Source organism: Tinamus guttatus, unplaced genomic scaffold (genome assembly GCF_059628265.1).
Source record: "Tinamus guttatus ecotype Peru unplaced genomic scaffold, ASM5962826v1 Tinamus_guttatus_pri_ptg000146l, whole genome shotgun sequence".
NCBI classification, from domain to species: Eukaryota; Metazoa; Chordata; class Aves; order Tinamiformes; family Tinamidae; genus Tinamus; species Tinamus guttatus.
The window spans coordinates 467,134-481,099 of record NW_028288680.1 but is presented as its reverse complement, the minus strand read 5'-3'; the positions used below and the strand labels follow the sequence as shown (position 1 = coordinate 481,099).

At 39.0% G+C, this 13,966-nt stretch overlaps 1 protein-coding gene across 1 annotated transcript in view; it reads right to left on the bottom strand.

The window, feature by feature from the left end:
* LOC104579190 (guanine nucleotide-binding protein G(q) subunit alpha) overlaps positions 1-13,966 on the bottom strand; it is a 119,919-nt gene that overhangs the window by 33,973 nt on the left and 71,980 nt on the right. Inside the window, exon 3 of the mRNA XM_088522074.1 lies at positions 3,971-4,125. Coding sequence (XP_088378200.1) covers positions 3,971-4,125 — 155 coding nt within the window. The remainder of the gene's footprint in view (positions 1-3,970; positions 4,126-13,966) is intronic.

The following is a 13,966-nucleotide window of genomic DNA, read 5'->3' as shown; positions in this document are numbered from 1 at the left end:
CGCTCTTTGCAACAGATAAGAATCGAGTCTAGAAATTCCTTTTAAAACAATAAGAACACCTAACCTTTGGAGGATTCAATGATAAAGAGAGAGAATGAAACATAATTGCTCAGTCTCAGACTCAAATCAACTCCCACCTTTCAGGATTTCTGTTTCTTAGACACTAACTTCTCCTCTACTGGTAAAAACACATCCAGATCTAATCCTGCAGTGTGGGTACAAAACATGTGGGTATACACACAGTGCGTACAGAAACATCAAAAATGCTGCTCAGAATGACAGAGCAGGTCAAAAGATGACAAAAAGTGAAAGAAGACAACATACTAGAAAACAAATAGAACAGTGACAGAAACAGAAAATCCAGAGTGCAAAATTTAGAAGACCCTGTGTGCTAATAGTGAAAGTAAAAAAACAAAAAGCAATACAAGGAACAGATAAAAATAATGTTATTACAACAACATATTGGAGTAAACACTGAGAAGATGAGAAGACACATAGAGGATTAATTAAGTAGAACATATTAGCACAAATGCCTAAAAAGATACAAAGGAGATCTGGTGGGCAAACAATCATTTCAGTTTTATACATAAAGTCAGAATAAATTACTTAATCTCAATAAGTTGATGAGCACTGGCTGCTTACTTCCTTTTAACTGCTTTATGAATTTTGTTGACATGTATATATTATAGGTTATTATAATTAAAATCATCAAATCTGCAAAACCTCATGTAAATGGCTGAACATATCGAGTTTTAAAAATAACCAATCATATAGTATATTTATGTTTTGTATTAAAATGTACTAAAACTTGCTTCTGTTCCTTAAATTAAATTTCTGAATGAATTGTTTGCAATCATTTTTTAATCCTGCTCAAAACATCCACTACGTCCAAACAAAGGTATTCAGTAAAATTTGGTCTGAAGTAGCATCAGATATTTAATATCCTATTTTGGAGATTCACTAGATCCATTATTATCTTCCAACCATTTTTATGCATGTATGCATGTATGCATATATGTATTATATACTTCAGTTTTAGGAACTTCTAGTATCATATCTATTAAGAAATTAAACATACTATCATAAGAAATCCAAGGTACAAGGAAGGCGCTACTTCACCTTCTACTGAAGTTTGGTGTTTATTTCAGCACGAATACAGTCTGAAAGTATACTAACTTCTTTACTGTCAGCCTAACTAATTTTCTTTTACTATTTTCACACTCCAGAGAATATCACTCCTACGTAAATTCCTATGATATTGTTAGCCTTCTTACAACTGAAAAATAAAACACAATAATAAATAGCAAATAGGGACAGCGAAAAATCAAAGAAACAGAAGAGATTCCACCGCCCCGTGCTCCAAAATGTGCATGTAGAAATAACAGAAGTGTCAGACTGGAAAGGTAATTAGTTCCACAGGATACAGGCAACAGAAATCCTATGTATGGGGCAGATAGAGCAGATCACAGAATGAGCGAGGTCGGAAGAGATCTTTGGACATTATCCAGTCCAACCCCTCTGCACAAGCAGGGTCACCTAGAACACGTGGCACAGAATCATGTCCAGGTGGGTTTTGAACACCTCCAGAGAGGAAGACTCCATAACCTCTCCAGGCAACCTGTTCCAGTGCTCTGTCACCCTCATGATCAGTAAGTTTTTCCTCAAATTCAAATGGAACTTTCTGTGCCTCAGTTTGTTGTCTATTGCCTCTTTGTCTTCTTGTTGGTCACCATCCTCTTGACACCCTCAAGATACTGGCACACACTGCTAAGATCCCGTCTCAGCCTTCTCTTCTCCAGGCTGAACAGGCCCAGCTCCCTCAGTCTCTCCTCATAGGGCAGATGTTCCAGGCCCCTGATCATCCTTGTGGCCCTGCGCTGGACTCCCTCCAGCAGCTCCACATCCCTCTTGTACTGTGGAGCCCAGAACTGGACACAATACTCCAGATGCGGCCTCACCAGGGCTGAGTAGAGGGGCAGGATCACCTCCCTCGACCTGCTGGAGATGCTCTTCTTGATGCACCCCAGGATCCCATTGGCCTTCTTGGCCACAAGGGCACACTGCTGCCTCATGGTCAACTTATCATCCACCATGACACCCAGGTCCCTCTCTGCAGAGCTGCTCTCCAGAAGGTCAGTCCCAGCCTGTACTGGTGTCTGGGGTTATTCCTAGGTGTCGGAACCTCCACCTGCCTTTGCTGAGCTTCTGATGGTTCTTATTCACCCACTCCTCCAGCCTACTCAGATCCTTCCAGATGGCAGCGCAGCCTTCTGTGGTATCAGCCACTCCTCCCAGTTCTCTGTCATCAGCAAACTTGCTGAGGGGCCACTATGTCCCTTCATGCAGGCCATTGATCAAGAGATGATCCAGTACAGGCCCCTGGGGGATACTGCTAGGTACAAGCAGACTCTGCCTCCAGCTGGACTCTCCACCACTGATCACAACCTTTTGAGCTCTGTCTTTCAGCCAGTACTCAATCCACCTTGCTGGCCACTCACCTAACCCACACTTCCTGAGCTTGCCTATAAGAACGCCATAGAAGACAGGGCCAAAAGGCCTGTCACCTTGTTAAGGCAGACAACATCCACTGCTCTCCCTTCATCTACTCATCAGCTGCAGGTGTGATGTGGTAGCAATGCAGAGCACTCGAGCAAAATATACCTAATTTATGCACTAGTCTAACTGCCTCCTAACTGCTGTGATTGCACTAAATAAGAATCTATGGACTGTTGTGCAGATAAATTTCATTCTAAACCTGTTATGTCTACGGCCACATTCCAATAACTTTAGTGGGAGTTTGATGGTGCCTTTTATTCTCCACTGCTTTTCTCTGTGAGAGCCTTCCAGTCATGACAAGCTGACAAACGAAGACTTCAGTGATATCAGATTAATTTTCACAGTTTATACAAGATTTCTAGTGTAGACCACGGGAGTTTCTGCCATGGCTTTAATAACAAAGTATGCCTTTTTTTTTTTTTTCCTTTTTTTGTAGTGGGCAACACCAAAAGGTCACCCTGTCCTGCCATCATTCATTTTTCAAAAGATGAAAGATTCTACCTCAGTTATATGCTACATTTGTCAGACCAACTGAATTTCTTGGAAGCAACATTTAGACAGTCCTCAGAGTCCAGTGTTAAATTCTACATGGATAGTTTATCAAAACTCTGCCAAGAAGCATAAGCACAGCATTCAAGACCAAGTTTAATTACATTAACATTTTTATTGTTACTGATCTATAAAGATGGGATTTAACATAAAATGCTTTCGGAAATAACTACTTCATCTTCCATTTCCTATTTTCCTACAAACTGCACTTCAAGTCACCTTTCATCTTCCGATAGCATTTTTCTTGTGCAGAACACAGTATTTTTTCCACCATTTAAAAACTGGAGCCTGTTTTGAGTCTGTTACATATTTGCTCTCCTGGCAAGCATTTTCTTGCAAGCTTAGGCCTTGTTTGCACAAAGAAGAAGCAGTTGAATGAAACACAAGAACGCTTGCCTGCTACTATCTACCTCACCATTACGACTGCAAAAGAAATCTAATAGGGGATGAAGATCTTGGAAAACAGAATTTCATTACACTCGGTGAAAGTACTTTTGCCCAGCTTGCATTTGTGAACCCACCTCAGAAAAGAGTAAGGGAATAGTAACCAAAGAAACCCACTAGCGCAGTGATAAACCATAATTAGTTACTATCTTTCTGTAAAATTTCAGATGATTGCAGGCTTACGTTCTGGCAAACAGACAAACATATAGTATTAAGTTAGATACACTACCTAATCTATGTATATAGTATCTATCTTAGCAGACTTTAAACTCATTTTAAGTGCATATTGATGTATGTTTGTGCAGCACATGCATTCACACAAACTGAACACACACATATACCAAAATACAAGACACTAAAATTTGCTTTGTAAAAAAGAACAGAAATAAGATACAGTTGTTTGTAATCACTAGTTACTTACTATTTAGTTGAATCTGACAACTGATACTCCCGTCGTCTGTCATAACATTCCTGGATCCCAGGGTCATTCCATAAACTTCTTATTGCATCTACATAGGGGTTCTCAAAAGTTGACACCTTCTCTACATCCACTTCTCGAACTAACTGTGCATGAGCCTAATTTGAAACAAACAAACCAGAAAAAAAAAACAAACAAACAATAAAATGTACTTAGTTTTCTACAGCTACAGGCAGGTCATATGCAATGAGCATAATTATTAGAATACTTTTTCAGATTGGTCGTCTCACCAATGTCTATATACAATTCGAAAATCAGCTATTGTGAAGAATGTTGTAAAGACAGAAATGGAAACAACAAGTATAGGGAATTCCAGAAATGAGAAAGACCAACATATTGTTTACCTTCACAGCACTGGACACTGCCAAACAATACCTACCATCCAACCTGCAAATTGAACCACTCATTAGCCACTGGACCTGCTTGGATAGAAAAGACAAAGGAAACCCGTATCATTCAAAGATGAGTACTTTTTGTATTTGGGTCAATCAACTTGGTGCTGAAAGAAATCAATAATATTGATTAATTGGAAAAGACCTGAAAGAAAATAGCAAACGAATAGGAATACAAAAGAATACCAAACGAAGTAAGAATAAGCAATGATAAGGTGTGTTCCAACATAGGAAAATAGTAACAGGGAGGATACAAAAGAAGGAAAAATTAATAAATGTGTGTATGAACTCAAACTTCTGGAATAAGTCCATCCTAATGAAGTATTATACAGCTCTTTGTATCGATGCTTCCTTCGCTAAAGTCCTTTCATACATATTTAAAATCTTTATATACTCTCAGCTATGTCTTCTGATTCCTCAAAAGTACTATACCTTCCTGTAGACTACAACTTCTTTCTTGGAATCTTTTTCAGTCAGTATCTTTTGTTAGCTTCTAATTTTGGGTCATAGAGCCAGAGATCCAGATGAGGGATCTCATCTATTGGCTTAATTCTTCTGTAATTTACTCTGGCAAAATCATAAGTAATTACACTGAAACCTGATGATATGCACACGTATAACTTTAATGCAAGAGAAGACTCAACCATCCATGATAGGTGCTGTCACAACTGCTAATTGGTTTTAATTTCCTGCCACCAATACATCAGGAAACCTGGAACATCACTTTTGATATTACAATCCAAAACTACTTGCGTGAAAAACCTTATCACTGATCCAGTTTCTTCAGAATAAGCTTTATCCATAACTTTAGTCCTCAATAATACTTTTGGCTACACTCCAAAAACAGCATTACTGAAGCAAAACATGCAAGCTGCTGTCTGTTAGGCAGCTGTGATTACAAAACTAGATTTCTTTTTTTAGGTCATTAACAATTACTATCAGAGCACTGAAACAAACAAACACACAAACACCAAACCAAACCAAGAAAGGACAAACCTGACAAATTCTGCAAGTTCACCAAGTTCAAACTGGTAATTAAGATGCAATTACTAGTTCTGCTTGTTCCATGCACAAAAACTAGATAGTGCAACTGGCTGCTTAGTCTGACACGTTGTTTTTGGCAATGGCCATCACTTCACGGCCTTTGAGGATATAAAAACGCCTGTAATAATTTAGTCATTATTTGCCACACATCTTGTTAAAACAATTCTCTTCAGCAAACTTCACCAACCCTGGATTAAGTGTTTGCTCCTCGATTCCTACCAGTATTTTACATGTTATCCCAGACAAAGCAAAATGGAATTTCCCAGGATACCACAGATTCTGAAACCAGGAAATCTATGAGCATGAGAAGACACCAAAACCTTCTTCTTTTCTCCTTCTTTGTCATTCCCTCAGAAAACTACTCACAGTGTTACAAAAGCAACTGGTACTGTCTAATCTTGAGCTTGAATAACGTCACGGTTTTACGGTTGTCTTTCTGTCAACACTGTTTAGCACATAAGCACCATTAAAAATAGATTTGCTTTCTGAGTCTCTAGTTTCCATGTTGTTAATTTCCTCAATATTACCTGGCAATTTTTTGAAAGTACTGGTGTTTCCTAGTAACTACCTGGGCCAGCAAAGGATCAGTTCTCATCCTCACTCTGTATTAGTCACTTGGAATCTGATGATAGGGGTGATTAGCAAACTTGGAAAAGGTTCAGATTTTTACTGTCATTTTAATACTGTCTCTGAGATTTTTCCCGGCTAGCTTTCTAACCCACCAGAGGGAGCACACACAACTTCACAGCCCATTTCAAAAGAATTTCACCTCGCAGTCTTAAATTCACAGAAGAAAGTAGGATAATTGAGACACGGTGGGCAAAATCGCTTGGCATCGATGGCTATTAGCTGATTTTCAGATCTCTCGCATGGCAGACCATACCTTGGTAAACACTTCCCATCTTTTAACAGGATTTCTCCAACATATGAGGAAAAGAATTCCTGCGGCTGTAGTGCTTGGCAGTCAAAAGCTACCCCATCAGGCACGGGGATAGTGCTCTGGATGGGGGAACGCACGGCAGCCGCGCGGCTGGGAGCGATGTCTTGCGATGCGACCCGGGCAGCCTGGGAGCCGCGTGGAAGTCAGCACAGAGCCTGCACTGTGCTGCAGTTCGGCCTTCGGAGGACTAAACCACCAAAGCGATTAATGTCTTGAGGATGTGGCTACTGCTTACAGCAGAAATGACTGTATATACCAGTCAACGAAGAGTCATGAGTCATTTACAGGTTTCAGCCCTGATGACTGCGATCCGCATCTGTGGTTCCCGCAAATACCCAGCCTTATTGGGCTGCATAGCAAGATACGCAGTAGATATGCAGCACTGCAGGAAATCTTATTCCTCAGACCTATTAAATGAAAAGCAAATGCAAAAGTATGGACATGCACACACTTGGAACAGGTATAACTTCAAAGAGAATAACTCTAAGGAATACTTCACTGTCTCAAACACGTAACAGACAGTGCCAGAAAGCAGAAGTCTCTAATGATCAACTCAAGGAATGAAACTTCTTCTCACAAAGCGTCCTGAGAGATGAAGGTTGAAGAGGGCTGTACGTTTCTTTTTCTCTGAGCAAGCCAAGAGCACTGAATGTATAAGGTTAAACAGGAAAGAGCTCTCATGATGCACTATACTCAAGAGTAGCATTTAATTAATAAATGTATTTGCTGGAAGGAGCCTTGGTACGATGCTAATCGCTGCAGTTACTGAAAAAGGTCAATAAAGTATTAAACTGCTTATTGCAAGTGTGACACCCTTTCCTATTTTCCATTGCAACTTTTCAGAAGAAAAAAATAGCATGCGTTCTTTGAAACAGAATGCCACAGACACATAACAGTATGTAAAACTTTGGGTTTGCATAAAGCCAAGTTGCTGTTCATTGTCTGTAAAATGCTCAGAAGAACAGATCCTCAACCATGACTCATTGGTACTACAATAAAACAATGAGTAAGGATTAAAACAAAATATCTTGTGGCTTGAGTTCACAAATCTCTTTCTCCATTCGAAACGTATCACTAAACTCTACTTTTAATATTTTGAATCTTACATAACAAAACACTGGAATAATGGAAAACAAAAGTCATATCTACGCCTATGAGATTTAGTATTTTTTCCCCTGAGCTGAAAGAAAGCTTATGAAGCAGCTGAATAAATTACAACTTTATTTATTTTATTCTGAGCCCTGAATTTTCTTGTTTTCCTATTTATTGTTAAGCTATATCAGATATGAAGAACAATAAAGGCTTTGCCATTTCTGTAGGGTTGTGGCAAGAAAACCCAAGCAAGCTTTTTATCTAAGATTATATCACATTGTCTATAAATTTAATAGAAAAGGTTTCTGAAACATACATTATAAGATCATACTGTTACAAATTTTACTGTACTTTTTTGGAAAAAAAAAAAAGGTTTCTGGTATGCAGCAAGGAAGCAGCATGAAAACACAAATTCTTGTTCCCGCAGCAGACTCCTCTTGCAAATCTTAAGACACACACAGGGAACATGAGTCAAGCCAAAGGAGGAGAAAGGGGACAGTGTACAACTCAGTCACTCAGTATCATGATGTATGTTCTTCTGCAAGTACCCTACTGTTCTATGCTAAAGTCACCAAGAGAAGTTTATGTTAGAGGTAAAATAAGAGATTTTCGGATGTCACTCAGAGGAGTAAAAAGTCTCCAATAAGTAATCGAGTGTGAACTGTTAGAAATTTGATTATAAAATTACTCATAAACATTACAGTTCTTAGGAAATGTGGAATTCCCTCCTGTGAGATGGAATATATATTTTCTTTATCCAGAGAGAAGAAAGCTACAGGAAGATGAAATTACAGCAGCACTATTTAGATATTGTTTAAAAGCAAACAGGTCTGAAGAGTCTCAGCTAGTGCAAATCACACTACAGAGCAACAAGTGGGTGTGATCATTTTGTCACTTATTGTCATACTTTTCATACAGAAACTTCAGTTTGCCTGGCTATCGCTGTTAAGCTCTTGCTTAACAACTAAAAACAACATAAATTTACCAACATGCACATTACTGTTATTTTGATAGAATATCTAGTTGCATGTAAATGCCCGATCCATCACCTGTGTGTCTATTCACCCCTTCCTTTCCTACACCATAAGAATATTTCTGTTAACTGAAAAAACTTCTTCAACAACCTTGAAGAAACCAGGTTGGCAAAACAAAACAAAACAAGCAAAACATGGAGCAAAAACCCAAATGAACACGAGCAATTCCCTCTACTAGAAGGAGGTGTAGGCAATCTTACAGTGATGTTAGGACAAGTAACTTAAAAGCTTTCCTACTTCTTCCCCTCAAAAGAAAGCTAAATTTTGGATATTCATCCCAATTCTGTTGTTTGTGGTAAGTCTAAGCAGAATACTTTACAAAAATCCTGGTAAGAAAACTGAAACCCCCATTTTCAATATGATAACCTACAACTCTACAAAACAAATTATAGACATTAAGATTCTATATTATGTAAGATCATATTTTTAATAAGACGATCTCACAGCACTTTACAAGGAAGTGCAGTTACATAAAATAACCACAACAACATAGCTCAATCATTTTCACTGGTGAAAACATAATCATGGTAATGTCCAATTAATAGTAATCAGAGCTAGATTATTAATCTAGTTCAGATATTTAATTAAAAGAATAAAGGAAATGACATTTAGCATTAGGAAAAGCCTTTAGTAAATGCAAATGGATGAAAAATCACAATAAGCTGTTTCTTAAAATTCTTAAGAATTATTTTCTAGTGACTACAAGAATCCTTAGTATAAAATATCAATAGTACAGATATAAACGTAACTTCTAATGAACTCTGTTTCTGTCCTGTAAAGCTTGAAACTGCAAAAACTGTTCTACAAATATTTCTAACTATATTCCTGATGGTTCAAAACCTGATCTGCCCACATCACTGCTCACAGAAGTATTAAATGGCAAACAGTGCCACATTATAGAAATTCCCATGTGTAAACACACACAAACTAATACATGTCCCTAAACATTCCTGACTACAAAAGGACATTTTTTTTTCTAAAAAATCATATAAAGTTTATAAAAAAAGTATAAAAAAGTTTCAGTTTATAAAAAAAGTATCTAGGCTTGTTTGAAGAAAATTCTTCTCTTAGCAACTAGTTTTACAGATCCATTACACTTTGTGCTTTCATTTTCTTGCTACTTGTGGGAAGAACTAAGTTCGTCCCAGACAATCAGAGGATACTCTGTTCTTTGACAGTAAAACACAGCTTTCAATAGGCAGGATAATTCAGGTCCAGTTTCCAAATGTGTAAGTTGTGTTTAAAGACTGATGGAAAAAATAACAATTCCTTTTGTTACAAGACCCCAGGAATTTCTGCCAACAAACCCTCCCTTTTCCCTTGCTATCAGTATTTGCTCTCTCCCCTTCTCTTTTTTGGGCCAGCTTTTTGTTCATTACTGCTTCTTACGGTTACCCAGTTTGCGACAGTATAATATTTAATCTTAAGAGAATTATGCTAGAATATTCTTCCAGGATGGGAAAGACAGTTCTGAGGCAGAATTATGTATTCTCATTATTCCCGCTAATCAAAATAAAATTACAAAGCATCCAATCACCAGGGATCAGGATATGATGGCTATTTGTGTCAAGACTGTCTAAAGACACAATATGTGAAAAATATGGGTCACCATATGCTTTTAAGATCTACACTAGTCACACAAGAATACCCAGTGAAGTGGCATGACTGACACATCCCAGTATTGCCAGGGCTAGAAGAAATACACTGCTGAAAAGGCTTTTGTAATTCAGCATTGCTACTAAGAAAAAGGGTCGCCCTTTCAAGAAAGTGCTCTCTGACCATGCAGCATTACATTAATGCTAATTAGGACTTCCTTTCCTTAATGACTTGATGCTACCTTACTATTAAGGTACTTACCTTTGGGTAATTCTGTACATACACATCAGGATGTACTTTACTAATTTACTTAAAGTAATGCTTCAGTGAATTACCATGGTAGTTACCCATAGGAAGAGGAATAGCAGAATAAATTCAAGAAAAACAAATGGTGCCAAATATTCACTTAATCTTACCAGTTACATAAGGAACAAAATCAGTCTTTTTCTGTAAAGCCCCATCATTTTTGGGAATGAAACAGCTCTGAGGTGAAGCTTCATCTACACAAAACAGCAGCTTTCTGCTGCTTTCTCTCCTCTGCAAGCTTAGGAAAGAGCAACAACAGGCAAAGAAGACGCCAAGATTCTGGTAAGCAGAAGACTGGCTTTTTATCTTCTGACAATTCATGACCCAAAGAAAATGAAAGATAAGACAGGCAAAAAGAGTAATGTGTTTTTCAACTGCCTGTTCGTGATAAACATGCAAGACCAGGGAAGCCACTCTGAACCGTGGAAGCATAAAAAAACCCACAGCTTTTGCAAGGTTTTTTTGCATGCCCTTTTTCTTTTTTTTTCCGAATCTCCCTCTCCTGTGAAAAACAAGCACCACCTACGAAATGGGGTGAAGGGGATAAACACTCCCAAAGGCAAATGCTGGCACAGAGGACTGCAGTCCCCTCACTGAACTAACCTGTGAGTCAGAAACTGGACTGAAAGTTCTCTGAAAAGTTCTGAAAGTTCTCTCTCAGAAAACCTCTGCAACAGGATGCAAGACCCAGCTGACTGTCAGACAGTGGAAAAGCAGATAAACAGGGGAAGAAACTAAGAAGCAAGTCATCGCTCCCACTGCCAAGAGCCTGCCAAGCGAGGCTGGCTTGCAAAGCTCCAGAAAGACTGAACACGTTTTAGTAGACGGGCAGACAGCGAAGGAAAAGCACAGAGAAGAACCGCCTTACCCTTCCACTGTACTGTTACTTACTTTGATCACTGAGAAGTACTAATTACACAGCTTTTTCCTGTATGATCAAGTCATAAGACTAAGTGGGAAAAAGAGAGTCCTAACAAAACAAGAATGGACAAGACACTAAAATAAACCAAACCATACCACTTCATGTAGTGTCTTTAGCTTCTGAATCTGTATAATATAAAATCATGAACAACATAAAAATTCTGAATCTCATGCGTGCAGTGACATCAGTTTTTTAAAGGCAGCGATTTAAAAAAAGTTGGATAGGAGCCTTAGTAAGTCCATATCTAGCAATTACATATACAAATGTCCAGTATTCTTTTATGGCATCCAAAAATAAGGGAAAATCTCAACACAAAGACATGGCACGGCTCCTGACTGAAAAGTTTGTAACTCCTCTCACCCGGACTCCTCCAGCAACACGAGGAGAGGCAGGTACAACAACCAGCAAGTGACAACGAGTCAGGGTCGCTCTGCTGACAGACTTGCCCGTGAAGATGGGAAGTTGTTCATAAGTGCTGAGCCCCCCCGCGAAGCTGAGAGCTCCACGTGCCAGGAAGGAGACGCCCAACGGCAGCGAGCGGGAGCATTTCTTAGCTCAGTCATGAAAGTGGTAACTACTGAAACACCCACAGCGTTTTGCCTGAGCCTGGCACACCAGACACAATTTATCAAGCACTGATACATCACGGCATGTCAGAGACTTCAGACTTGACAAAAGTTACATGTGTAAATTTATTTGTTTTTCAAAAGCAAAATTACACTGGACTGTATGGTCTAACCCCCAAAATACTCACAGACAATAATTACTAATGTCAGCAATTTCTGTAGTTTTTATTTCCTATGCTCCTGGATTGAAAAGGAAGAGCAACTGATAAAACCAATGTAGCTTTCTCTGGAAGGGTAAGGGGGAGCTCGTGACTACACAAGATCAGCAAATGCTCGGATTGACCTATGCACTCAGAGCAAGCTCATGAATACAGCAAGATACACTGTCCAACGTGAAGCATATTTCATTTTCCTGTCTTTTTGGATTCCTTCTCTTTTGTTACAGCTACGGACAGACACTTGCTGGAATCACTAAATCTAGATGTTCTCTCTGGCAACAGAGGGGGAAGAAGAAAATCAAAATTTAACTTGACGCTTTCCCCACTTGTTCTACCATTCCTTTTTTCACTAAATCTAGTTGCTTCATTTTTACAGGCAAAATAAAGTATATTCCATATAAATTCAAACTTGTTATTCAAAAATGACACAATGTTTTGTTGTCTCTTAAAAAAGCTGCAAAGCGCTAAGCGTTCAGTCAAGTCTTCAGGATTTCTTGTGGCCTTTTGGCTACTCTCTTTCTTAGATAATATTTTCATGAGGTTAAATCATTCTGAGCCTAACAGCTTTGGCTTTTAGTTCCTGTGTATGCCGCTAAAATCTCTGCCAGGGTTAGGAAAGCAGAGCTGCCAGACGGCAACAATGTCCAAAAACCCAACAGTGGGTTGCAGAGATCTACGCCAAAAAAGGCCAAGCTTAATGTTTACTCTGAGTCTCTGATATGTTACATTGGCAATGGATTACAAATTAGGCCCTCTCCCATCTCCAACTTGTAATAAATTTAGCACTCTAGCTGAAGCTTTACACACTGGCTCTGAAATGGTGTAGCTAGTGAGTATTTTCCTGAGAGGTCCTGTGGAAATCTCCCACCTTTTCCCCAGCTGCGGTTCTCTGAAGCAAAACCTGCTTCACATTCTGGACGAGGTTTTCGGCATGCAGGGCTGGACAAGTTCTGCTGTTGACTTTCAGAAAGTCTCTTTACGTATCAGCCAAGCACTGTGTCCTTTTCAAATGTTTCAGCAATTCCCCTCCAGTTACTGCTGTCCTGTTGGGAGGCAAGATATTCTACCCTGTTATTGCTCAAAATAAACTGCATATTTAAACGTGACATCCCTATTACCCTCACTTCTGCTAAAATCTTTTTAAAAAAATGCTATGTAATGGTATGCTCACTGTGAACAAAGAATTAGCTTTCCCTGCTTCTCTGATAATGGAAATCAGTACAGTTTATTTATATAGATCGAGGACCTTATTCTGTTAATCCAACAAGCTTAGTTTGTTTCCCAGGGTTTGCCTAACTTGACTTCAAAGAAAATGAAGCAACAAGTGAATTTCAGGCCATGTAAGTATGGAGAGACCCAGAGCTGGATTCCAAAGTTACTTCAAAATTTGTTTTAAACAGGAGATAGTCTCGGGCTGTTGAGTTTTGACTTGTACTACAAACGTTTCTGTAACGTCCAAACATCCTTAGGTTTTAATCAAAAGTTCTGATCAGGGGTATCAACGTTACGGCCTTCATGTTCTGGTTCAGCTAAACCTTTAGGATTCCCAGGGAAGCAACGGAGGAGCTTGGCCAAGAGGCCCTCACTGAAGTTCTGAAAGTTCAGAACAGGTCCCAGCTGCATGTGGGGTTCAACAGCGCTACCCGAGCTCAACACTAAACACAGGTGTCCTGGCAAGACAAGCAACAATGTTAAAGCCCAACAAAGTTGTCACATTTCAGAGCTCAAGTGGTAAAACTTTTGTCACTTATTTTAAAATTTAACATAAATCTGCTGCGGTAGAGGGTGATTTGAAGACATATCAAGTTTGGACCAACACAGGCAAGAAT